Source organism: Lagopus muta, chromosome 2 (genome assembly GCF_023343835.1).
Source record: "Lagopus muta isolate bLagMut1 chromosome 2, bLagMut1 primary, whole genome shotgun sequence".
Taxonomy (NCBI): Eukaryota; Metazoa; Chordata; class Aves; order Galliformes; family Phasianidae; genus Lagopus; species Lagopus muta.
The window spans coordinates 40618643-40646567 of NC_064434.1; the positions used below are offsets into that span (position 1 = coordinate 40618643).

The window sequence follows — 27925 nt, forward strand, 5'->3', positions numbered from 1 at the left end:
GATATCCAGTCTAAACCTACCCTCTTACTGTTTAAACCATTTCCCTTGTTTTGTTGCTGCATGCCCTCATAAAAAGTCCCTCAACAGCTTTCTTGTAGGTCCCCTTCGTGTACTGTAAGGCTGCTATAAGGTCTCCTCAGAGCCTTCTCTTCTCCAGAGTGCAGAGCCCCAGCTCTCTCAGCCTGTCCTTATAGGGGAGGTGCTCCAGCCCTCTGATCATCTTCATGGCCCTCTTCCGTCCTTCTTGTGCTGGGGTCCCCAGAACTGGACTCAGTACTCCAGGTGAAGTTTCATGAGAGCAGAGTAGAGCTCCCTCAACCTGCTGGTCACACTACTCTTGATACAACCTAGAATAAGGTTGGCCTTCTGGGCTGCAGTCCCGTATTCCTGCTCATGTTGAGTCTTTCATCACTGACAATGCCAAACAATTTTTAACATAATCAGTTTTCTAGTATTTAACGTATCACATACCAGACTATACAATATTTCTGTGGTGGCTCGTGGATTTCATTTATAGCACATAGTATAGTGTTAAATATCAGTTCCTACTTTTGCCTTTGTTTCAGAAGTCAGGTACCACAAGATATGTTTAGTGAATTTCACTGTTTATATAGAATTCTGCACGACCACAAAAGTTAATGGATAATAAACGGTAACTGCTCTTAATGTGCAAATATACATACGTAAATACAAATTAATATTTTGGTTAATAACAGAAGTGTATAAATTCCATCACTGGATGATGTAGAAATACCAAATAGAAAGCCTAAACTGGGGCTTATCTTGATCTCATGTTGATAATCTTGCTGGGTCTCACAGAAAAATTTTTATGCCATCTCTAGAATTCTCTGTCTTTTTTTTTTTTTTTAAGATATATGCTATGTTTTTATTTTTGATATTGTCTTCATTTTTCTTCCAAGAAATAGCAACACAAGATTGTTTTCTCCTATTTTTTACCTGTCATTCTGTCTTTTTTTTTCCCTATCACATAATTTTTATTGCTTTTTGAAAATTGATTCCACAATTTCTTCTTCTACTTTTCATTACATTCCTGAAATAACAAGAATTTCTGTAGGAGAGAAATCAGATTTTTATTGTTTATGTCAAATATTTAGTAGGCTTAGAAACTTCCACTTTTGGGGAAAGTAATAGCACGTACACATTTCCCCTCCTCTTCTCTAATATATAAAATATTTATGTTATGTGAACAATCAATATCTTTGCAGTGGTAGTTTGCCTTTTTGGAATTTGAATGTGAAATCTGAATTCACTATTTTTAGTTTATAGCTGAAGCTTTCCAATTCTTGAGAGGGGCAAAAAAACGTAAGAACTGATTGAAGGTTGCATAAGTCTAACTTCTTAGTTCCTTGTTTTTGATGAGTAATGCAGGATGTACATTTGTTTCACAGGTGCACACAGAAAAAAGCTGAATATTGGAAGAAATAAGAGATCATAGTATTTTTCATCATCATCTTTCCAAGAATTTGGGGCAACTGTCCAGGTTGCTCAAACCATATTAACTGAGTACATATCTGATAGACCACTTCACTGTTGTCACAAAATCAAAATCCTGTATATATGTTAAAACAGACAATGTAAAATGTTTTCAAAATGTACTCAAATTAATGTTAATTTTGGAATTTAAAGTTCTTTTTTTTTTTTTTTTTTTTTTTTTTTTTTTTTGTGAAGATATGGGAGCTATTGGTAATAGGTGAATGGTTGGACAGGATGATCTTTTAGGTCTTTTCCAACCTTGGTGATTCTATGATTCTATGATTCTAGAGTTCTACTAATACTGCAAGCTAAATCCTTTTGTAGGTAGATTTAGAACAGCAAAAATTTCTGTAGTTTGTACAGAATAGTGGAAATATGGTGCATGTCATGGTGGTTTTTTTTGTTTTCTTTTTCCACTGATTTTGCTTCTGCTTTTCCTCTACTAAAGCTAGTGATAAACCTTCCCTCACTGGCAATTTCCAAGTACTTAATTCCCACAAAATTTGAGAGTGTCTGTCTGGCAAAATTGGAATACATCAATTAATAATGTTGAAAAGTGATTCCTTCTTCTACCTGGCAGGTACTGGTTCTTCTGGCTGTTCTCCACCATAAATGAAGCAGAGCCTTTGCAGAATTTCCATAGTCTTCACAGACTGTGTTCCTTTTTCTGTTATACTACAGTTTTTATACTGCCTGTTCTCATCTGTTACAGTTATCCAAATTGCAGAATGTTAATAAACACATAAATTGTATCCTACTTTAACTTTCTTTAAGTTACACAAATTCATCAGTACTGCAACTTTCTCCATCAACTTCTGAAAAGTTGGGGTGGAACTCTATCAGTGTTAAAACCTACTCTAAACTGAATCTTACAACTCTGCTATTGCACATACTTTCTGTACGGACTGCCTTATGTGTTATATTGCTTATCTTCTCAAATATGTAGTTCAGGAGACTACAGATGTTTCAAGATACAATTTCCAGAATTATTCCAAAACCTGACAGATTTGCTAACAAACAAGCTGTTTCCCTGATCAGTATCCTACCACTCCTCAGTACTTTTGATATGAACCACATATGGCATCAATCCTGCTTGCCTGAATTAACTCCAATTTTCTAGTGACCAAGGTCACACAATTACAGAGAAAAACTCAGCTGTTCATAGCCAGCACATATGGTTCAGAGTTGTTCGTAATGTACTTGCTATAATGAAAAAATACAGTATGCTAAATCCAAATCCCATTGCAGAATACCTCAGTGGTGGCTTATGCTAATGTATAGCAGTCAAATATTTACATGAGATATTTTGTGAATAAATGATTAAAAATATTGCTTGGCTTACATTTTCAGGGGTTTAAATCTATTAATATTGAAATTATTATTATAATATAATAATATAATATAATATTTTTTAGATCTGGCAACAGAACTTACAGGAACATACCAGTCTGTCTTGATGCCACTAGACTTCTGTTATAGCCAATCACTAGCATAATGATGGTCTTGACAAAAGATATATTTATGTCTAACTGTTTCAAGGAGCAAATTAGTGAGTAAGATTTAAGGGGCTTCTATCACTTCACCTCATTCAAAAAGATCTCAAATGATAGAAGTTTGTTTGCTAATGCTGTCTGATGAGTTACTTTCAAATTATAAACAACAGAACTTTTTAAGCATAATATATTGATTAGCACTTAGTACACAAGGACTAATTTTGCTTTGAACATCACACAAATATCTCCCTGGCCAGAGTGGATTTTATGGTAGTAAAATTCTTTATTCATGTCACTGTGATAAATTCTCACTCTTAGAGGTAAATATTTAAAGCAGTATTTATGAACTTTATGCTTAGTTCTAGCTTTCATATGTTATGTGCGTAATAACAAATAAAAACGTTCTCCTATTTTGGAAAGGAAGATTGCTTCCAGCTCAATCCAAGAACAAAATTTTCTTCTGCAATTTGTATCAGAAAACAGGCAGTGAGCAGAAGTGGATTTATCTTTACAGAGCATATATAATATATGCTTTAAAAACAGATTAAGTTTTCTTGATGTCTTATTCCTACTTACAAAAGGAAAAACAGTGTGAGAAATACCACAATTCTAATCTCCAAGCTATTTTTGCAGAAAGAACCATTGTGATGTTAGCTATAATTCAAAAGAGAACTATAAATCATTCTGATATAAAAGGCAAGGAAGTGTTTTGTAATCTATTAGTGATTTTCTGAGCTATAAAATCTGTACTGATTTCCAGGTCAAAGATGATAATGAATATTTGTTTCAATAGCACTTTTTTTTTTTTTTTAACCATAAATTTTTTTGAATATTTAATATTTTTTTCAAAATCTTTGATTTTTAAAACAAAAAGCAAGCACAATCAGGAAAGAGTAAAAATGTCTTTCTCTGAGCACTGCATTTTTCATTCCTTGTAGATCCACTCTTGGCAGAAGCACCTTTTCTACCTTTCTTTCATTTGTGCTCTATGGACCATGAAAACTGCTGTTATGAAGGAGAGAACACTGTATGCATTACTTTTATTGTTTTTATGCTGACCCAACAAAATAAAAATTGGCTTGCTCACTTACAGGATTTCAGGCCTCAGCAGTCTGAAAAAATAGGGGAACAAAAAAAGAAAGGAATAAGAAGGCCAAAAAGGAGGGAAAAAAAAAAAAAAAAGAAGAAGAAACATCCTGAGGTCAAAGTCAATGAGACCAGCTTGATAAAAGGGAAGAAGTCTTTTTCACTTTTCTTTGATGATTGAGTAAAAGTCAGTCTCAGAATTTTAAGAGACCATAAACAAATCCCAAACTACAAAGTTCATTTTTATAACTAATGGTAATGTGGTCTGAAAATAATCAGAAGCTTAATTGTATTAATATAGTCTGTCTGTTGAGTGGTAAATTATGAGTAAGCTGATTTAAATTTGGTCTGTTATCCACTGGAGTTGGAGGAATGCGTAATATTTTCTGTATACTTGAGATGCTAGTGATTAACACAGTACGCTCTAAAAGCTCTGCATTAGCCTACATCAATATTCAAAACTGTACTGCAGATATGTGAAAGCAGAGTTTGGATCTTCTTTGAAATCATATAATGGAAGCATCAAATTTTGATATGCAACTAAGATCAAATTGTGTTTTACACATAATGTGTTAGGCTATGTCAAAAGTGGTAAATATACTGTTTCTGCTGCCTGAAAAAGTAACATTTGCTTTTGGAGTGTAGAGTTAGCTAAGGCTTATTCAAAAATAGAAATTATTTTAGTCACTAAAACTAATTTGTTTGAATTGTTTGAAACAAGGTCTGGAAATAGGACTGTGAGAAACTAGAAAGATAACTTTCGTTCTGATTAATGTAGCTGATGATGATATTTACCATTGTTTTCATATATTTCTTTTTATTTCAGAAGTCCTGGTAAAGGACCAGGATCCAATTGTTTTCCATTTCAGAAACACTGAAAAGTTTGGAGAAACCAGTATCTATTTCAAAGAACAAAGAGAACACAAAGTCATGTTAAAAACTAGAATAGATGGATTAGCAAAAGCAGGTATAAAGTGCTGAAACAAAAAGAACAAAAAACATGAGAAGGAAAGAAAATATATTTGTTTTTTGAGAGACAGATATTTGAACAGTAGAAGTCAGTCTTTCCAAACTTAAATTTGGTGTCAGTTTAAGAAAGTGATCAGGCTATTTAAGTGTATTTACAGTTTATTGTCATTTATGAAAGTGTTAGATAGCCTTATCTTTGGATTTCCCTGTATTTATAATGTTCAAACATTCCTAAAATGTTATTTGCTAAAGGCTGTTGGTTTGTTCTCTCAGTCTTAAGATTGTCATCCTATGATTTGAAATGTATTCAATTAATTAACTTTGTTTATCTGTCTATTAATTGTATTAATCCTCTGTGTATTAGAGACATATCCCAAATGTCTTAGAACAGCTGTGAGCCATAAGTGGAAATGTTTGCTTTCCTTAAACTTGACAGCTAGGCTCCCTACATTCAGAATGACTTGTTGAGATACATGGGTGCTTTTGCCATTATTAGCAACATCAGAAACATATTTTTTTTAGCTTATTTCAGAACTATGTAAATTTAAGGCACTTGTCAAAACAAAATGTCAAATGTATAAAAATGAATAAGGAATGAATGAATTAAATGTATTACATGGACAGTTCAGCCTGGATTTTCACACTGGTATTCAGGATTACCATGGGGATTATGTATGAAACAATTGGTATGAGCGCACTTGAGTTTCAAAGAATTGAAGTGTGAAAAAGCCTTAGAAAAATGCACATTTCCCAGATAGTAAGGGGTTTGTCTTTACCTAGAAGTATAAACTACATAAATTTACAATGTTTTTGTTTGTTTATTTCAAACACAAAATGACTTTTCTTTTTGTTGTTGTTGTTTGTTTGTTTGAGAAAAAGAAAAAAAAATAGAAGTGTCACTGCTCACCATAATAACTTGAAAGCTATTTAAATTGAAAGCAAGATCTTAGATTAGTTTATCCAGGACTTGGTTAAAGTAGGACTTGGATATTTCTAGCGAGCACATTCCATTATTTCTCCTGGCTACATATATGCCAAATCTTAACTGTTCTCATGGTGAATACATTTTTCTTTTATATTCACAAAGAATTTTCTTTTAGCCGCTGCTTCTTTTGCAATTGTCTCTTATTCTACCATCATGCATCCTAGTGAAGAGAATATCTTCAAGTTCTCTCTAATTTTTTTTCTATAGGTAATGAAAGAATGTGATATGCAAACCCTCCTTTCTTTAGCTTGAACAACTCCTTTTCCTTCAGTTATACTTCGTAAGTTAGGATCTCCAATACTCTGATGGGGGACCAAAATGGACCACAGTGTTCCTGGAGTGTGCCTGACAAATGTCAAGTGTTGTGGAATAAATTCATTTTGCATTCAGTTTGCTATAACCTTGCTGATACAAACTACAGTTTGTTTTTACCACTGCAATGGAGCATCTGTTATTACTGCTAATTGTAGAATCATAGAATTGTTTGACTTGGAAGGCATCCTTAAAGGTCATCTAGTTCAACTCCTCTGCAATGAACAGGGACACCTACAGCTAGAACAGGTTGCTCAGAGCCGTGTCCAGCCTGACCATCAGTGTCTCTAAGTACAGGGCTTCTACCACCTCTCTGGGCAACACCGTCCAATGCCTCACCACCCTTACTGTAAAAAGCTTCCCTATTTCCAGTCTAAATCTCTCCTTTTTTAGTTCGAAACCATTTCCCTGTGTCCTATCACAACAGACCCTGCTAAAGTGTCCTCTTCTTTTTTACAGCCCCCTTTTAGATACTGCTTTCAGGCCACTCTCAGATCTCCCCAGAGCTGTTCTCCAACTTAACAGCCTCAGCTCTCTCAGCTTGTCCTTGGAGGGGAAGAGTTTCATCCCTTGGGCAATTTTTGTGGCCCTCATCTGGACATGCTCCAGCAGGTCCATGTCTCTCCTGTACTGAGCACTTCACACCTGGATGCAGTACTCCAGATTAGGTCTCATCAGTGCAGAGTAGAGGGGCAGAATCACCTCCCCTGTTGACCACGATTCTTTTGGTGCAGCCCAAGATACAGTTGGCTTTCTGCACTGGGAGGACACATTCCTGACTCATGTCCAGCTATCCATCCACTAGTAACCTTCAGTTCCTTTTCAGCAGGGATGTGCTCTATCCTTACATTGCCCAGCTGGCACTGGTAGTGAGGATAACCATGACCCAGGTGCAAGACCTTGCACTTTCGCTTTGTTGAACCTCATGAGGGTCACTTTGGCCCACTGTCCACTTGAATCCACAAGTCCTCTTCAGCCAAGACACATTCTTGCCAATCAATTTCCAAACCTGCACAGAAGTTTGGGATTACTTTGTCACTGGATAGACTTTGTGTTTATCTTTGTTCAGTACTAGGCAATTGTTGTTTATCTTAATTTTCTGGCCTCTTGAGGTATCTCTGCAAAGTAGCTCTTTCTTTTTCCAGTTTATTTCTACAACTAAAAAACTTTGTGAGAATGCTTTCAATACCGTTTTACAAACTGTTTATGAAGATACTGAACCATATCAGATCAAGTTCAGATCTTTGAGGCAATCCACTCAGTTTTACAGAAGGAAAGAATAAATTCTTTCAGACATAAAAAAGTCATTAATCCAGTATCTTAAAAAAAAGGTTAGTTAAAAATAAAAAAGTTATTCGAGTCCACTAACAATAGAGCTCAGGAAAACAAGAGCCACAGGTACTATAGGCCCTGTCAGAAGTAGGAAATAGTGTGGTAGTACTGGGAGTCTGCCATTTTATTTCATGATGTAAAGACTGTCTTGGTTTTATTCACATGTATTGAATGGCAGTTCCAAATGCATAGGAACTGGGCTTCTGATTTATTTATTTATTTATTTGGTATTTAATCTTAGTTACATTTAATCTTTTTTTTTTGTTATTACTGCTTCTTTTTTGTTAAAATATTGCATGGTTGTGACCAAAGGTCATTGCACAATTGTACATTACATCTGAATGCTTTTACAAGACTTTAAGTACGTAAATTGCATGCGATCATTAAAACAAATATCTCCATTAAGGTACCAGTAATAAGGCATTCTATACAGTCCTCTGTAGAAAAGGGTCAGAAGTTGCCTAGCACACTTTTACTGTACAATTGCTTAATCTTGTCCTGTATCATGAGGTATATTTCCCTGACCTTTGATCCTTGTTTATTTTGGCATTCACCCAACATCTTTATATTTTTCTACCTTATACTCCAGTCTCACTGCTCAGATATTTGTCTTTACAAGACTGTACTTCAGGGGACAATATTAACGTATTCCTAATAATGATTCTCCTGTTTCCAGCCTTAGTTATATGCATAGTATGAGATTAACTTAAAGCCTTTGCCATACCTTCTTTTGTGATCTCTAGTATGCATAGTTATCTTCCATTAGTCTTTAATTTAAGAACACTGAGAATTTTTACTGTGAGTATACTCTGAATGTCACTGTTAGAACTATGATTTCATGCACCAGGTATGTAAGTTTTCTTTATTTGTTCAACCTTTTAATGTCCAACTTCTATGTTATTTAGTTCTCCTTTTTAATTCAGTAAAACTCAAATGTTGCAAGTCATAGGCAGCTTTCTTACTGTTCTGTATTATCTTCAGCATTACTGAGGGAACACAGGCATGATAAATCATGCCATCACAGGTTATCTTATGCAGACATCATTTCCAGTTGATTTTGCATTAAGCTGGATGTTGAGGCAGTGATTTCCAGTTAGATTACACAAAATGGTGAAGTAACTCAGAGAAAATAATCCACTTCCTTGATGGAGTAAGTTGATTAACCAGACTGATTTGTGCACAATGAAAGGCGATAGAAACATAACATAAATCGTAGCATCTGCTTCTATTGATATGAATGACACAGTCATAACCACCAGAAGCAAAATGTACATACTGGAGTGTCATTCTGTTTAGTTCTATGTCAAATGGGCTCCTGATGCTTTTGATTGTTCCAGCTTCTTGAGTTTAGTTAGTTGAATCTGCTGAGCAACTTTCCAAACACAGAGGAAAACCATTTGTGATTGTATTTTACTGAATCAAATGCTTTGTTTTGTTTTCCCAAATAACTGTTCTATGTTATGCATAAAACAAATCTCTTTTATTATACGCTGTTTTTGTAAGATTTCTAAACACCACTTTGAATTTAAGTCACAAATAGGTAGGCTGTTTTCTTGGACATAATTTCAGTTCTGCCTTTTAGGGATGGAAGAATCATAGAATGACAGATATCTTGAGTAGGAAGGGACTCATGAAGATCATTGAATTCACCTCCTGACTCTTCACAGGACCACTCAAAATTCAAACCATGCTTCTGAGAATGTTGTCCAAATTCTTCTTGAAATCTGTCAGGCTTGGTGCCATGACCACTGCCCTGGGAAGCCTGTTCCAGGACTTGACCACTCACTGGTGTAAAACCTTTTCTTAACAATCAACCTAATCCTCTCCTGATGCAGCTACATGCTGTTTCCTTGTGTCCTGTCACTGTCACCAGAGAGGAGTTCAGTCCCATCCCATCCAGTCCCCTCATGAAGAAGCTATAGGCCACCATGAGGACTCCTCTCAGTCTCTTCTTCTCTGGGCTGAACAAGCCAAGTGACCTCAGACACTCCTCATACATCTTTTCCTCTAAACCCTTCACCATTTCATAGCCCTTCTGAGGAATTTCTCTAGTAGTTTTACATCTTTCTTATACTGTTGTGCCTAAACCTGTACCCAGTGCTTGAGGTGAGGCCACACTAGCTCAGAGTACATTGGGACAATCCCTTCCCTCACCTAATTGGCAGTTCTGGGTCTCATGCACCCCAGGATATGATTGGCTCTTTTTCCTGCCAGGGCACATGTGGACTTGGATTCAACTTGCTATCAACAAGAATCAACCCTCTTGTCCCCTAGTCCATACAAGTATAACTTGCCCCATCCCAGATGCAGAATCCAGCATTTGCTCTTCTAAAACTTTATGTGGTTGATGATTGTCCAGCCCTCTAATTTGTCCTTTTCTCCTTGCAAGGCCTCTCTACTCTCAAGGGAGTCATCAGATCCTCTCAATTTAAGGTCATCCACAAAATTACTTAATATATATTCAAGTCCTGCATCCAAGTCACTGATGAAAACATTAAGGTGGAGTTTTGTGGGACTCTAATAATGACTAGTTGCCAGCCTGATGTAACCTCATTTACTATATCCCTTTGAACCTGACCTGCCAATGAGCTGTTCAACCACCAAGTTATCTTTTTGTATAGCTGTATTCTGGACATTTTGTCCAGAAAGATACTGTGAGAATCAGCACCAAAAGCTTTGCTGAAATCCAAAAAGAATACATCAACTGGCTTCCCCTGGTTACCTATGAGGGTAACCTTTTAATAAGAGGAGATTTAACAAGGACTTCTCCTTGTGAACCTGTGTTGACTCTGAAGAATGTGTGCATTCAGATGTATTTCAACATACCCTTAATGATCTTCTCCATAATTTTATCTGGCACGAGTGATACTGACAGTATTGTAATTTTCAGGATCTTCTTTCTTGTCCTTCTTGAAAAATTGGATAATATTTGACAGATTCCAGTTCACTAGACCCTCTCCAGATTCCAAAGACTGTTGAAAAGTAATTGAGAGAGGTGTCAAGATTTTACATAATCTAGCTTTTTGAGTACTCTTGGATTAATCCTATCAGGCTTCGTATAAACATCCAGTTTGAGCAGCAAATCCTTCACAATTTCAGGGCTGGCGGGGAGTTTATCATTACTGCAGACATGGTTCTCCAACTCAGTTCTCTGAGAGTCTTCCAGCCTTTCATCAGCATTGAAGAAAGTAGGAAAGAAAGCATTAAACATCTCTGCTTTTTCTGTGCTCCTATTTGCAATGTGATCCTCCTCCACAAGAAATGGACCAATGTTATCTTTGGTCCTCTGTTAACATATTGTAAAAAGCCCTTTTTATTTCACCCACGGTAATGGCCAGCTTCAACTCTAATTGAGCTTTGGCCACATGATTTTTTTCACTACAGCAGTATCTTTGTATGTTGCCTGACCTCACTTCCTGTGGCCATATTTGTGTTTGCTCTGCATAAGCTCTATAAGAAGATTCCTACCCAGCCAACCCAATCTTCTGCTCCAACTGCTTGACTTCTGACATTTTGGAATTGCCTTTTTCTGTGCTCTTAAGAGGTGGTACTTTGAAAGCGACATGCATGGTTAGATCCCCATGCATTTAAAAGCAGTTTCCCAAGGGACTTTGCTAACTAATTTCCTAAGCAATCTGAAGTCTGATTTTAGTTCTTTAATTAATTGATGTCATCATCCTGGCTCGGTGGCCTATAGTAAACTTCCACAACAACAGATGCTTTATTTGATTGTCCCTTGATCCTGATCTCAACAGTGTCATCACGAATTGAGAGCTCTATACATCTTTACAGATAACCACTCCCCACATTACTTGCCTTGCTTATCCCTGCTTAAGAGCCTATAATCATTCATCAGTACACAATGGTCACAGGACTCTTCCCACCAGGTTTTGCTTACATCAGTGATGTTGTAGCTCTGAAACTGAGCCAAGACTATCTCCTCTTGTTTATGCTGTTTGCACTGATGTAAAAATATTTCAAATGTGTTTCATTGTAGCCAGCACCTCCTGAAGAAGATTGAAGGGTTTCACTAGCAGGAAGTCCCTCAAATTCCTGTGAACAGAAAACGTGGTGCAGATATTGTAGTATTTTGCTTACATGATAAAAAAAGAGATGACTATCTTTTCTATCACCCTTGATATCTTCTCTAGTGAGAGTCGTATGTGCTTTTGTTTTAGCACATAGCTTAATGTTATCTTCCACAGCTTCATTAACTGTGTAAAATGTTTATACTTCTTTAATTTTTACAGCAAGCATATTACTATGTAGAAGCTTTCTTTGATTTTATTTTGCTTATGACTTCTCTTCCTTCTTTTTCAGAAGCGTCATCCTAAATGATAAAGTTAGTCATCATAATGAATACGTCCTGTCTTTGAGAGTGCTCTTTTTTCACATGCTTTTGTAGAGATATCCATACCCTTTGCTAACATACTTTTATCTTGGTAATGGTTTTTTTTTCTTTTTTTGCAACATAAGTGCAGAAATACTTATGTGTGTTCATTCTTATTTACTTTATTTTCTACTATGACTCTCATGTGGTTTTTTTCTTTCTCAGCATGCACCGGCAATGTATTTAATAGTTTACCCAAATTGTTTTCTCTGCAAATTCCTTATATTACTCAGATTATTCATATTGGCTTAAATGTTTGCTTTCAGTAGTGGAATAAAGATTGTACGGTAAAAAATTAAATGATAATACAGGCAAAATTTTACAAACATTGGAAAACACTTATTTTCCATTCTTTCTATATTACATAGTAATGTAGAGCCGATGTGCGTTGCTTAAAGTATCTTATTCTGCATATAGTGTAGTATTAAGTGCTTCAAAGAATTATTTGATTGAGAAAACAAACCTATGAATAGAGACCATATCTGTTTGTTCTTCTTAATTCTATGGATTCACAGTATCTTCTGAAGAAAAAAATGATTTTTTCTTTCGTTGTTACTAAAACCTTGTATGGTCATTTGCATAACATGCAGTACAGAAATAATGTGTTCATGCAGAATGTTCATGCAGAGTTCTAGAAGTCTTCCGTTTTGTTAGCATTGACACTAGAGTTACTTCAAATGCTTGTTTTGCTAAGTCCTCAGGCAGACTGAAATAGGTCTTGGATTCTGTCCTAGCACGGGGACAAAGTTGTCTTTTTTTCTTTTTTTTTTTCCTAAATGAATGTTCTTTTCATTCCACATACACTACTAATCCTTCTTTAGGCAGATTTTATGGCTGCCAGTCAGTGGAGCTTCAGAAAGGTTTGTAGTGTCAATCTTTGCTTAGTATCTCCATCAGAGCTGATGGCAAAGTTATATTTAGGATGACATTAAAAGATGAAAGATGCCTGAAAGAGCTTGATTATACCAGTTTTTATACCGTATATCTACATTTTATTTTTATACAAGATATAACTTTAATGAACATTTTCTGATATATTTGAGTTTGGAACATTATTAAGCATGTGGTGACAAATGTAATACGCAATGATCAAGTGTTTTAATGCCTTCATTTTATCATTATCTCTTACACAGTACTGTACAAAAGTGAGGGAAGGTAATATGTTTGTGGTTTTTTTGTTTGTTGGTTTCGTTTTATTTTGTTGGGTTGATTTTTTTTTAAGCTGATGTGTCGAGGAGTAGCTCCTCTATAGCTGTGCAGCAGCAGTTTGTACCAAATTGTCATCTCCTTTGTCTCTTTCTCATCCATAACACAATAGTGCATTGCATTCAGGGAATACTAAAGCAACAGATACATATTCAACTTTAGGACTTTTAGCTGTTAATTTTGTAATGGCAAAATAAATATGACTATAGTGTGGTAAGTTGTATATTTGTTGCCTTCTTCCTCATGACTTTTTTTTCTCCATACATTGCTATCTGTACGTGTTCTGACTACTGCAAGCTGCTCCACTGTGCAGAAGGTTTTTAAAAGTAGTTTTTAAAAGCTCAAGAGTAGGGTAATGACTGAAATATGAGTGAATTTCAAACATACCAGAATACAACAAATTCTCCTATGAAACTCACCAGTACTGTTGATGAACTTGACTATATTAAAATCCTTAATAGTTTTTCACTGACTTTAAAAACTTTTAGGTTTTCACTCTACACGAATAAAAACGTGCACAGAATGAAAAATAGATTAACTAAAATATAACGCATTTTCTACAAAATGTGTCCATCTGCTTTGTTTTCCACATATGAGATGAAATATATAGACACTCTTACATTTGCTGTTGTAAAATCTGACATGTGCAATAAAACATGATAAGAGATAAGAGGATAATGTGTAAGTTTGGAATTTGCATTCACTCTTAAACGTGTTTTATCTTTATTACTGTTCTACCTAATATTTGTCTTTCAGAAATCCAAAATCTCCACTTATGATAAGATGTGGGCCTTCATGAGTAGCAGGAGGCAGTCAGTACTTGTCAAAAGCAATGAAGAAGGCATCCAGCGTGTGCTTACCTCCGACTACGCGTTTTTAATGGAGTCGACAACCATTGAGTTTGTCACACAGCGGAACTGTAACCTAACACAGATTGGAGGCCTGATAGACTCAAAAGGTTATGGCGTGGGAACTCCCATGGGTAGGTTATATGTCAATTCATTGATCTCTCTTCATTAATCTTTGTTGCTGTAATAGAAAAGCTCCAATATACTGTTGCTTTTTCTACATTACTAGCTTTCCTTTCATTCTCTTTCTCCTATCTAAAGAAAACCATGTTTTACCAGCATTTATGGATTGTATTTCATTATCTAAATAGAAAAAAAAAAACAGATATTTGAAGAAGTTGACCATTTTTATATGATGATTCTCTAATATGATTCCTTCCATATCCTCAAAAATAACAAAATTACATTCCACAGCCCTGATACTTTTCAATATTTTCTAAATGTTGAACTTTGTTTAGATAATGAAGTGCTAGTGTTTTTTCAAAATTTTCAGTAGCAAAAGCTGATGACATGAAGCATCTATGGTGAGAAAGCTAAACACTAAGGTTCTTAAAATAAGAGGAAAGATTCCATAGCATGCCTTGTATAATCCACAAACAGAAGAAATACTAAATTAACTTTGTGGAATATGCTTTTGCAAAATGATTCAAATTCAGTAAATATTATCTGAGTCAGGTTTTTCTGACAGTGTACAAAAATTTGGCTGCAAAATTAGAAGCCAACAACAAGAACTGGTTTCTAGCATCCATAGAATGAGATTCAGCAAGCACAGATGTTCTGAGTTCCCTTTGTCTGCAGTGACTATTGAAAGACATGAGCTGAAGATCCAGCTTTTGATTTCAGAATACATAGGAATACTGCCCAGTGATCCTACTTAATATTGTTCTGAACATGTTTTTGCAAGACTGGTAATGGTTTTGATTTAAATTTAATTTTAAGGAGAATGTATTGTTTTGTTGTTAATATGAATATGCTTGATGTGTTTGGTTTTTTGGTTTTTTTTTTTCCCATATAGTTCTTACACTTGTTATTGATTTTATTTGTGTTAGCATTATACTAAACCACTGTGTGGGTAAAGTTGACTCTAATATTGTATATTAAGAACATGATAAGAAAGATTAAGTTATAAACATTACTGGAATATATTGCATAAAGGGGTATCCAGTAATACAAAACATTTCCTGTAAACTGTGAATATTTACTGAAACCTTAAAATTGTTTTAATTTTAGTGATTTTGGTAATTAGATATGCAATTGATACCTCCTGAAGAAATTATGATTCTGTTCATTTTGTCTTTGAACAATTAGTTGCTAGGCATTTAGTTTTAATGCATATACCTTTTTAAAAAATCATATTCTATTGAGAAAACAAATGAAAACCAAATGTAAAACCAAAAGCAAACTTCTAGAGTGACCAGTAAAGATTTAGAGAAAAAAGTAAGTGGATGTAAAGAGACAATTATGTCTCAGTAAGTAAACTGTCCTTTTGGCTGTATTCAGCTTTATTCAGAGAGAACAGGCAGTAGTAGTACGTTTCTTCATTAACTTTAATTTGTATCAAAGACATTATTCAGCACTTAACAATCTACAACAAGTAATAAAAAATGATCAGGGTCAAGATAAACAACATAACTGTGAAAGGGGATCCGTTAGCTGACAGTTGTCTTGCAACCAAAATAGAACAAGTAGAGGATGCATAGGAATCAGAGATTTCCAAAGGAGGGGAAAAAAAAATACTTCAAACAGTAGTAAACTAAAAAAAAATATTAAAATATGACCTGTAAAACAGGTGAGGCTTTCATAAAATAAGATCTGAATCAAGATTTTCATAAAAGATTTAGGAGTAAATTAAAACAGCATTTGGAGATTTATCAGGACAGCTAAGAATAAGAGATTAATCCTTTCTTTAGACAGTACTTATAAAATGTTATCCAGATGTATGAACTAACATTTATAAATTGTATTCTCTGTACAAATGTGGTGTCTCAGTTGAAGGAGACTAGGTTGCCCCTGCAATAGTAAGGGAAATCTTAGGAAAAAAAATATCTATAGTGCCTGTCAGAATATTTAGTGAAATATATCACTTTGCTGAAGCAAAAAGATATTACAAAGATGTGCATAATACAAAATTAAGCCATATATTATAATTAGAGTCATTTCTACAGGAAACATTAACTCCATAGTCTTTAAAGGACCTTTTGGCATAGTTACATCTTGAGAAGTATATATTATTTCATGATTATGGAAGATGTTTATGAAGATATGAAATTGAGTGATATTTCTTTAGTCAATAATCCAAAGAGTAACTTGTCAAGTGCTTGAGAAACTACAGGATAATGATCTCAAAACTAAGCACACATTACTGCTCATGCCTCTTTGGGAAACTACTTGCAAGAACATCTCTGAATATAAAAATATGAAATTTGTTCAGATAGAGGCACCTTGTCTGAAAGCTATTGATGTCATCTTCCCAAATTTATAAAAACATCTGGTTTACCTCCTGGAATAGTGTATTGAAGTGGCAGAAATATCTTCATGAATGATCAATTCTGTCGAATATGGTTGTTAGAGACTTTATGCCAAATAAAGTAGAATGAGTATGGTTAGTTTTGCTGAACTATATCAAAGGAAGTTCCTTGATGGCCAGTAGAGAGAATATAATTTGCTTGAGTTCAGGAAGCTACAAACAGGAGAAGTAAAAGCTTTCCTAACAGGAAAATATGCTAGTAGCTTATGATACAATAATTGTTTGGAAAATGCAAAACCCCCAAATATGGCAGCAGCTTAGAACACTGCAGTAAAAGTTTTACAATCAGAGATAGAAAATTGTATAGGATGAGGAGAAAAAAAAAAAAAAAAAAGAATGAAAGAAACAAACAAAAAACCAAAAAGAAGTTCAGGAAGTATATGGGCATCAATTGTTTCCACGCACTAAAGAAATGAATGAAGTCTGCTTTAATCCTTTTGGAAGTTTTAGTCTTGTGAAAGCATTTGTGAAGTAAACAAAATTTAGTGTGCTGTAATATAGCCATGGTGTGGGAAATTGATACTGTGTACTTTGGGCACATAGTGGAACTAGCACACAGCTTTAAAATTAACAAAATTCACTGATGTTTGGAAGAGGTGTGAGACAGCATTGTGTATGTTATCTTTGCTTTCATCTTTATTTAACGTGTCACTCATGACACAAAAAAATAAGCTACAGACAAAAAATCTGATAAGTTATAGATGGAATGACCAACTCTCATGATTTACAACTAAAAATTAACTATATGTATATATAAAAATAATGTATATACTTGAAATCTTGAAGTATAATGCATGAGATATTTCTGACAATAAATATGTAAATATGCATTATGTTCAGTTAGATATTATAAGAAATACATATGTATTTATCTTAATGGTTGGACTTTGCATGAGTATACACCTCAGCATCCATGGTTGATATTAGTTTAAGGAAGGGAAGGAGAAAGAGGGGAGGGGGAACACAATGTAAGAATGAGAGGGAGGGAAAGACAGAAAAAGTATCAACCTGCTTGAGTATTCAAAATATTTTTTACATTTAACAATAGGTCTTTTGAAGTCATAATCACCTCCATTAGTTTTAATTGTCCCATTTCTTCACCATGCATGACAAAGATATTAAAAACTGAGTTTATTCTTGAAGGAATCCCAGCTGAGATAAATGTGTGTGATACTTCCATGTACTCATGATCTTCTGATCAAACATAACAAGTCAATTTGTTTTCAAAAAGTCTTACTCTATGCAACAATATACATTTTATGCCTTACATGAACAGAGCTGGTATGACTTGCATTTGGTCAACACAAAGTACTGTAAACCAGACTAATATTATGTGAGAAATACTAGTTTCCATTCTGAGTATTTATTGACTGTCTATCTGAAGTGAACCACATGAAAGATTAGAAATTTATCTTCCATGCACTATGTATTAAGGCATTGATTGTCTATAATTAATACTTTTCATTTTTTTCTTACTCTCAAATTGGAAGAAACATATTTTTAAATCATCTCTAGAAAAAAAAAAAAAGGCATTCCTCCAACTCTCTCAAGTAGTATCATATTATTGTTTTTCAGATTTTTTTTTTTTATTTTCAGCATGGTTGAGAGCTGGCTAGTTTCCATCTTACTTTGGCATATTTTTAGCTGAATTTCCTCTTGTTCTTCTATTCAACCTGGAGTACATAAGTTGCTGACAGTTGCATATGTCAAACCCACTTCATATGAGATCTACTAAGCATGCACCTTTCAGACAAGGTGGTAGATCAGGACTGTCTGAAACATGCCAGAGAGAACATGTGTGTGTGGAGATACATGCACAGTAATATATTTGACATTATGAAACCGAAAAATTATTGGTATAAGCAACCCTAATAAAAAGCATTTATTCTAACTATTAGGAAATACAAAATAGTAAGTGATCTATGGGAGATAAGATTTACAGGAAAATAAATGGCACTCTATATAATTTCTCAGTTGCAAAACATACTGAGTGGGATCTATTAAATAACATTCTTCACTTCTACTAGTTTATGACTTTTCTCTTACTGTGATCAAAGTATGTCTCTTCTTACCACAGCATAATGTTATTCTTATCCCTGATCATTCCATGATGATGGACTATCAAGATGTCCTGAGAGAAAAAGGTAGGAAGGGTATAAGGTGCATATCACATGTCCCTTTATGATATGGAGGTACTTCACTTTACTTGGAGAGAAAATAAAACTCTGAAGACACAAATGAAATTAAACATATTTTTGGGTGAAGATAAAAATATATTTTTTGGGTCAACATACAAACATGATTAGCAACAAACATTTCATCATCAAACTCAGTTTCATGGAATTACTCATTGAACAAAGCTGCAATAACCTGGAAACCACATCCAAGTATTAATTTTTTTTCATGTAAATATATCTGCACACTGTGTATTTATATATTTGCAACAGAAAGCTGACAGCTGCTGTGATACAAACAAGTCATACCTCATATGTCAGAAGCTTTCCAGCAGAGAGGCATTGGCCATGGGCACTAGGTATTTGCATAGCCACTTAAGTTCAAAGAATGGAACAAAATTTCTAGGCTTTCATGTTGTATTCATTCAAAGGTGCCATTCTTAGTGAAGTTGTCTTTACTGTAAATCCTATGTGCAGAGGTTTCACACTGATAGACAGCTAAGTTACACCGTGCCACTCTCTCCCTCCTCAACAGAATATGATGAAAAAGTCTTAAACTAATATAAATAAAGGGACATCACTTAGTAGTTACTGTCATGGGCAAAACAGATTCAGCATAGAGAGAATGATTTAATTTATTGCCTATTACTAGCAGACTAGATCAGTAAGAACTAAAGCAAGCTAATTATAGAATCATAAAATATCCTGAGTTGCAAAGGGACCCACAAGGATCATCAAATCCAACTTTATTCTCAGAGCACTGTCCAAATTAGGCTTACTGTTAGCACTGTGGCATTCCCACAGCCCTGGGGATCCTCTTCTAGTACCTAACCACCCTCTTGGTGAAGAACCTTTTCCTATTATTCAATCTGCCACTCCTGACACAACTCCTTTGGGTCTCTCACTGTCAACAGAGAGAGATCCCTCCCTTTTCTTTGTGCAGAAGCTGTAGATCATCAAGAGGCTGAACAAACCAAGAGACTTCAGCCATTTCTCACATCTTGCACTCCACATCTTTCACTACTTCTGTTGCCCAAACAACACCTTCTCCTATCCATTCCGGGCCGCTCTTGAGGGGGTATCCGTGGGACAGCGGATCGTCCCTTCCTTCCGTCCGCTCTCGCAGAGCGCACCCGGCGTCACGCACGGCTCAGCTCTGGCAGCGGCGGTCCCTCTGGAGCAGCTGGAGCTGGCTCTGCTCTCACATGGCCAGCGCTGGGCTGTGCTCACAGATCCCACCCCTGCAGCTCCCCGCTACCAAACCTTGACGCGTAACCGTTGTGGTTTTTTTTTTTTTTTTTTTTTTTTTTTTTTTTTTGTGAAAAAACTTTATTTTCAATATATTTTTCCTCTTAAAGAAGAAAACATATTTTTTCTTAAAAAATATCCCACATTTGCCCAACTTCAGTTATGACTTCCAAAAAGTCTCTTTGTTTGACTTATATAATGTGCAAATCACTAATATAATATGCAGGTCACTTGCACACAAAAATGTATTTATGTACTCTTGCACAATGTAATTTAACTCAACATTTTTTGCTTAGGAATTAAATTCTTTTAATTTTTGATAAATCAGAGCCAATAATAGGGTTGTCTTTCTCAGTCTATTTATTTATTCATTTATCTTTTCTGCATTTCAGTCAGTTGTGTAGCGAGTAATTGAAATGCTGTTTGGAGTAAGTGTGTTTTGAAGACTGCAGTATTCATGTAATTTCATCAGACATAGAATCTGTAAAGAGAATTTCACACTCCACCCCTTTAAATTAAAGAGTTCATTTAAAAAAAAAAAAAAAAGTTTTCAGGCAGTAATTTATGATCTGCTATTTCACATCTTCTCTTTGACTTCATGAATTATTCATATATATTTAAGCCATTACTAAATGCATACAATACTGTTCTTCCTATCCAGTGAGAAGCTGCTGGATTCAAATAGAATTTGAACAAATAGCATAATCAGCAAATGTGTAACAATTATCACATTGCATCCTACAGCACTGGAGGTTATCTGATTTATGAGCATTACTTGTATTTCTTAGGAGTGACCTAAAAAAAAAAAATACTCAGTAAAAGTTTATTTTTCATAATATTGAATGAATTTTTTTTTTGTTGATCTAACCACAGCCTTAAAGCATGTATTTTACAAAAGAAAAGAAAAAAAATGGCATTACATGCCATTTTTTAAGTGTTTTCAAATATAGAAACATTTAAATAGAGGCACAGTGGGGTTTATAAATTGCTTAAGAACAAAAGCTTTTAAAATACACTTGATATTTCAAAGAATAAAACAAATGTTTTTAGGAAAAAAAAAAAAAGCAATTAAATTACTCTGATTTCCCAAATATACAGAGGACATTTCAAAATAATATTATGAAAATGATCTCAAAACAGCCTCCTTTATTCTCCTTTCAGAATCCTTTCAGAATTTGTTCAGCCTGCTCTCTTGCTTCATTTATCATTCTAGTCAGAGGTTTGCAGCCTTCTTTTGTAATCAACCAAAAATTAGTTTGCATACATGCTTGTCTGTAAATTAAAAATTGGAGTAAATGCTTTATAAGTAATAGTACTTCAGTATCTTATAGATGTGTAGGATCTTGCCTCCTCAGTGTTGTCTGACTTTCAAAAGTCCAAAGCCTTAAATTCTACAGCTGTGTCTGAAATAATTTTTTCTCTCTGAGCAGTTTTTACATCCAGGTTAATGTTTCAAAGAAGTGCCAATGTTTTTCAGAAAGAAATCTATTATGTTATTACTTATTTAGAACACGGTGATGCTAGAAATTTTTCCTGCTCTAGGTGCATGCAACTGTGACAAGATGAAGTCCAGCTTGACCAAGATTAAAATATGAAACTCCTGAAATTTTATAAAAAAGAATTGAAGGTACAGTTGTCCGTAGTCAAACATAGTCAAATATTATATAAAAGCTGCTAAAGTAGGGGACAATCTATTATTTAAGCCCTGAGTGAATGAGGATATATAGTATAGTTATCCTGCAGTTAACCTGTTCTGAAGATTCTGAAGGTACAGATGAGTATTTAGGTGGCTTTTTTTTTTCCCCCCCCGTTGATGCTTTTATTCTAAGAGAATATTGTAAAACTCCCTGAAAGAATTTTGAGCAGAATTCTTATTTCACTGAGTGCCCGTGGCTTTATTTAAGTGTTCCCAATGTCTTTTAGTGTAAGGAGTGTCATCAGGCCAATCATATTATTCTAATTCTTGCTAGTGCTCAGTTTTGACAGCTTTTGTCTTCTTGGTTACAAGATGAAGTTCTCTCCCATACTTCCAATTTGTCTACTTTCAGGAGACAGATTTGCAGAAAAGAAATGACATTTTTTTCTCTAAAGAAGCGTTGAAAAATAATCTGTAAATTAATCTGTAAAATATCTGAGTAAGAAAGCAAGGCTGAGATTTCACAGACATTTTAAACTGGCATAGGGCACTTGCATTTTGCAAAAAACTGAAATTGAGTGAGCTGGTTCAGTGACTTAAACTTGCAAAATAGTTTACCTTTTTTTCCATACACTTAATTTACTTTCAATAATAAAATGAATGAACCCCTCCCCCCCCCTCCAAATTTGTAAGCAATGGTAACTTGAGTATCTCATTTGGTTTTATTGTTAACATCCCCTAGTTCTCTGAAGCTGGTTATTAACATCAGGCTATACAAATTATGTAATAAGAACTTTTTTTTTTTTTTTTTTTACCAGGCCTTGGAGACTTGAGATTTAAACAGATCTGTCTTTGTAGGAGTAAATATGAAGCCATATAACAAGACAGGAGGCCTTTTTCTTCTGCTTGCCTGCATTTAATCTGTAATTGTTCATATAATTTGTACTGTAATAGTAATCACTTTTACATGTATAAAACTGCAGTTCTTCTTTCATAACTAAAACAAATTAATATATTTGTCTTCATTAGCTGAACATTCTGAAAAAAATAGATGCCTAATTATTTTTATGCAGGTCAAACAATGTACTGAAACTAATTTGAGAATTTCAAATGCTCGAGCAGTTAATTTATTGTTGCTGAAATGTATGATTGTGTAGCTAACACATTTGATGAGAGAACTGCATTTTTATAGTTACCTAAGAAGTATGAATGTGTTGAGGTATGGTAGGAGACCTCTATTTATATTACTAAAGGATTGCCAAAGCATTCGGTTTACAGTACTTGTTGTGAGCAGACTCAGAAGTGGAGCTTTGAGTAGGATTTTATTGGACAGATGCAGCTGAAGCAAAGACATCATTCAAACTTCTGTAGTGGCTAGGACCTCATCTATGTGCTGCATTGTGAAAGATTCATCTACTTACATAAAATATCTCTGTTCTGTTCTATCACCACTAAATAGAAACAAATTACTGTGTTGCATCCCAGCACATAATGTTTACATGCTTTTGGGTTTTCTTGTTCTGTTAAAAAAAAAAAAAAAAAAAAAAAAAACCTGCATCAACTCTTGTTGCAAAGTTGGCATCAACTCTTAATTGCATCTGTCTCACATTTCCTGAATAAATATTACTCCTCCTCTCTTGTCTGCTAAAGTTCTTCAGTATAATTGCAATGCTTTCAGGCTACATTGAGGGACGTGTGATAACTGAAATCATACTGACCACTGCCTTTCTAAAAGCTGCAGGAGAGGAGCGGGTTCTGTTCTGCTAGGGGTAGAGAAAAAGTCTTAAAGTGGATCTTATCTATGTGAGTTAATACCTGATGGTGAAAATAGTGTGGACAAAGTAATGGAAAAGAAATTTGAAATTGAAAATTTTCCATAAATTTGAATTCTTCCTATCTCATCTATTCACACTTTTCAGGATAGAATTCAGAACATTACCTAGGATAAATGACAAGAGTAGCACTGTGGCTTTAAATTGGTCATGATGTCTTACAGACAGACAACAGAATAAGTGAAACTCTGGAGGCCTATGCAACAGCCAGTGTTTTTAAGCACTCTGAATATTTGAGGATTCTTATTCTCACCCGAGTAATAGAGCTGATGTCTCCTATGTCTCCATTTTCCAAAGGTCCACCAAGAGCAGACTGTCCTGCTTTGTTAGTCACTTATGCCATGTAACTAGGGAAGAGAAATCTGCATGGAAAACAAAAAAGCCAGCTTTTAATTATTGGGAGGATTAAACTGAAAAAACTGGCTTGCTTCACTTCACTTAACATCATGAATTAAATTTGTTTTCAAAGCTGCATTTCACAAAATCACAAAATGGTTGAGTTTGAAAAATGTCTCGAGAGATTGTCTGCTCCAAACACTCTGCTCAAGTAGGCCACCTGGAAGCAGTTGCGCAGGACAACATTTAGATGGCTTTTGAATATCTCACATCCATTCCATAATGTAGTATGCTGATAGCTGGCTTGTTCTATACTCCTAAAAATATCAGGCTAATTGATATTGTGTAAGTGGCTTGTTTTGCATCTGAGGACATCTTTGTAGTGGCATAATTTTTAGTTATTTATTTATTTGTTCGTTCATTTATTATGTTGAGAGCTCAAGATATGAACATCCTTCAGTGTCCAGTTCATGAGCCTTTCTCATTCACTTGGAATTGATTAAAAGTCTGAAATTGAGATAAAGAAGGATCTTCTCCCTTTTCGAGTTTGCAGGAAATACTACGTTTTCTTTTGATTCATTGCTTCACTGTCATGTGCTGCTTGTTTTCTATTACTGCTAAAGAATTTCAGTCCATCAAATACACAACTATTGCAGTAGCATAACATAACATGGAAATAGTATTCAGTGATCCTAAAGAATGGAAAACTACTTGATTTTTATAGTGGATCCAGGAGCTGTGAATTGTCAAAATTTCTCACTTTCTTTGGATGTTGATTGGTAACTTCTGAATACACAGGCATGAGGGACAAACCAAACTATGCTGACTCTTCTTTATTGCTTCTCTTTCATGCCAGTTAGAGAGATTTTGTGCTAGGGAGAAAAACTACCTGTGACTTTCAAAATAAAGACAGTTCTGTGGAGCTAAAGTGCTTCTACTGTACCCACTGCCCACTGATAGGAATCTCTCCTATGGCATGTTGTAAATTTGGCTGACAGCCTTTATTGCTGAGTGCTGAGTATGCTACATATTCCTGGAATGTATTTCAGGGCTGGTGATACATGAGGCCCTGCATCAGGAAGGAGTTTTTCTGTGGTTCTTCATGGGCTAAGCATCTATTCAGTTCTTAATGAAAATAAACAATGTACTGATTATGATAGTATATTCGTAGGTAATTTCGTCTTGCTTAGGCAAAGAAAAAAAATAGAACATTATTTAATGTTACAAGATAAAACAGTCAGTCTTGTTTTTAATAAGAAGGGAAATATAGCAGCAACAAATAGACTATAAATGATGTAGAACTAGTCAAATTGGATTTTTCTGTCTAGTAAATGAAAATTAATATGTAGCTAAGTCACATGGGCACAAACTTCCAAATTTCAAAATATCAAACAATTTACAGCAATTTCTCATTATAAAATTCACCTGGAACAACGAAACAAACAAGTTCCTGTTTCAACAGTTTTTAATGAGTTTGACAAGTGCTGCCATTCCTTTTTATTTTTTTTGGCCAAATTCAGTTCTACAAGTCCCAGTATGTTTCAAATCCTTTTGCATTTAATTGGAAATAAATAAATAAATAGTCAGAAGATTTAATTAAATTAAAACTTAGTAAGAAGTATTCCCAAGATCAGCCAAATCAGCAGGATTCTAATATATTAATCTATATACAGTGAAGTCTCAATATATCAAAATTATGTGTTCATAAGTCGTGACTAAATATCTAACTATGTGCATAAATCTTTACATGCTGTGACTTCAGGGAAGCTAACTTACCTAAATATAACTTCAGTATTTATGAGACTTTGTTATCTTACCTTGGTATAGATACTTCAGACAGAATTTTATACACATTTTAATTTACATTTAAAATTTTCATATTTAAGTTATTATAAATTATTGCGTTCCTCATTCATTTTGTTGATCATTGATATTTATTAAGGTCTCCATAAACTGTGTAAATAGAGAGAAGGTATTAAAATTCTTACAGCAGAAATTTTCATTCCTATAGATTGTAACTAAAGTGGGTCTAGTATATAATCAATGGATATCAAGATGTTACAATCACAAAATAAACAAGAGAGTTAGGCAAAGTGGACTATGATAACAAGAGAGAATAAATAGAAGGCTTACCCTTATGCTGGGCTCACCACAAAACACCAGAAGGAGGGATCTCCAGATGAGAACCTTCCCTGTTGGTAGCCAGCTCTTAAATAGGTCTAGGAGGGGTGGAGCCAGGCTCCATCCCTTCCGGCAGCACAGGTGAATTGTCTTCACCTGTGCTCCTCTGGCTGACTCATGGCTCGCCTCAGGTGATTAATCAGAGGTTCAGGCCGTGACTCAGCAGTTCCCATACAGTCCAGCAAATAATGTATAATTTTCTCTCCAGTCCCACTAATACTAGTTTATTATGGGGATGGTTCATGGAGTCAATAGAGGAAAGAAGACAGAAAACCTGGGGAAGAAGAAGGGAAATAATATGCCTAATGTTTCCGTACAGCTTCTCTTTTTCTTACACAGTCAATGGAAAATTGTATTTTAGTCTTTTTGTTTGAGGTTAGGATGTAGTTTTAAATATCTTGGTGTCTGTATTGCTGCTTCCTCCCAATGTCCAAGTCATTCTCCATGCAAAAATTAGTAAGATTTTTTTTCAACAGTAAGTCATTTAATTGACATGAGGTTCACATTTCTACACATGAAAATTAGTATTACTTGTGCTTTCTATGAAACTGATATTTTACTCTCATTCAATTAATTTATTTTTTCTAATTTCTGCTTTATTGCTCCATTCTTCCTGATACTATATTTATTTTTCACGTATCTATGTATGCATTTCTCACGGAGTATACCAGTTTCTGTTTTTATTTTTATTTTACATTTTATTTTTCTCTCTGAACAGTAAATTCTCTTCAGTGAAGAAGTATTTTGCATTAAAAACACACAAACAGGACATGACCTTCATGCAATGCTTCATGAAATGATTTAATTCATCTTTCACTTGTGATAGGAAAAATGGTGAAAATTACCAATAAGATAGCATCTGATATTTACTTATAGACATTTTTCACTTCTGCAAGGAAAACTGCAGTTTTAAGTATGTAGTGTGGATGCTTTGAACATATTCTCATCCACTGATCAGACCATGAAACTTTTAGCCATTTCAGGGTCTTCTGAGTTTACTTTTTCCAAATATTAGCTGTCTAGTTTTCAATGGATCTAACCTAGACTTGAAAAATGAGAATCAGTGCATTTATATCATTGTGAATCTTTCAGTAAAATAATGCAATTGTAAAAATGAATGCTAGTTTTTTTCAAAGGTAGAATATTTTAAATATTTAATTTAACATCAGCAGTATACCATGTTGTGTATCCAAAATTAATTCTTACTTGTAATATTACTATTTTTAAGACAAACTGTACTAAATGCAAATATTGCTATAGGAAAAACTTGTAATCTGTTGACTACCCAAATATTTGTCCAAATTTTTGCAAATCACCAACAGCAAGTGATGCAAAAGTTGTTTAACTGAGTCACTATTCAGATGCATGTTTTAAACACAATCCTTATAAACTTAACTAACTGTAGACAGGACTCTCCTGTGCTTTATGATCTCTGATTATGAATTCCTCTGTTAGTTCAGTTTTAAGTACTTAGAAAGGAAGAAATTTGTATTTTTACAAAACTCAGCCTTAGAATGCATAAATACATGAACGATAGATGGTACTACCTGCATGCTGAAAACAAAAGAGTGGAAATCTAATGCAAATAAGTTTAACTAGGAAGTATCTTGTCAGATCAGAATATGGTGTAAAATGAGTTCAAAATTAACTTACATTATGTGTAGTACTCCTTGGGCTCTTGCAAACAAATCGCTTTCCTTCTTTGATCTGGATGAAGACAAGTGTCAAGAGTAGGGTTTTACAGAGTTTCAGAACAGTCAAGATAGTCTGAAACTGTATAACATAGGATCCTGTGTGCACAAGAAAGCAGAAGGGAGTTTGTTTTTTACTTCTCTCTGCTTCCTTATAGTCCTGTGTAAACATAATGTAGCTCCTG

General features: G+C 34.6%; 1 protein-coding gene across 4 annotated transcripts in view; it reads left to right on the forward strand.

The window, feature by feature from the left end:
- Positions 1–27925, forward strand: part of GRIK2 (glutamate ionotropic receptor kainate type subunit 2) — a 349533-nt gene that overhangs the window by 302912 nt on the left and 18696 nt on the right. For all 4 annotated transcript variants that reach the window (XM_048935183.1, XM_048935181.1, XM_048935184.1 and 1 more), the window contains one exon: positions 14024–14249. In XM_048935183.1, the coding sequence (XP_048791140.1) occupies positions 14024–14249 (226 nt within the window). The remainder of the gene's footprint in view (positions 1–14023; positions 14250–27925) is intronic.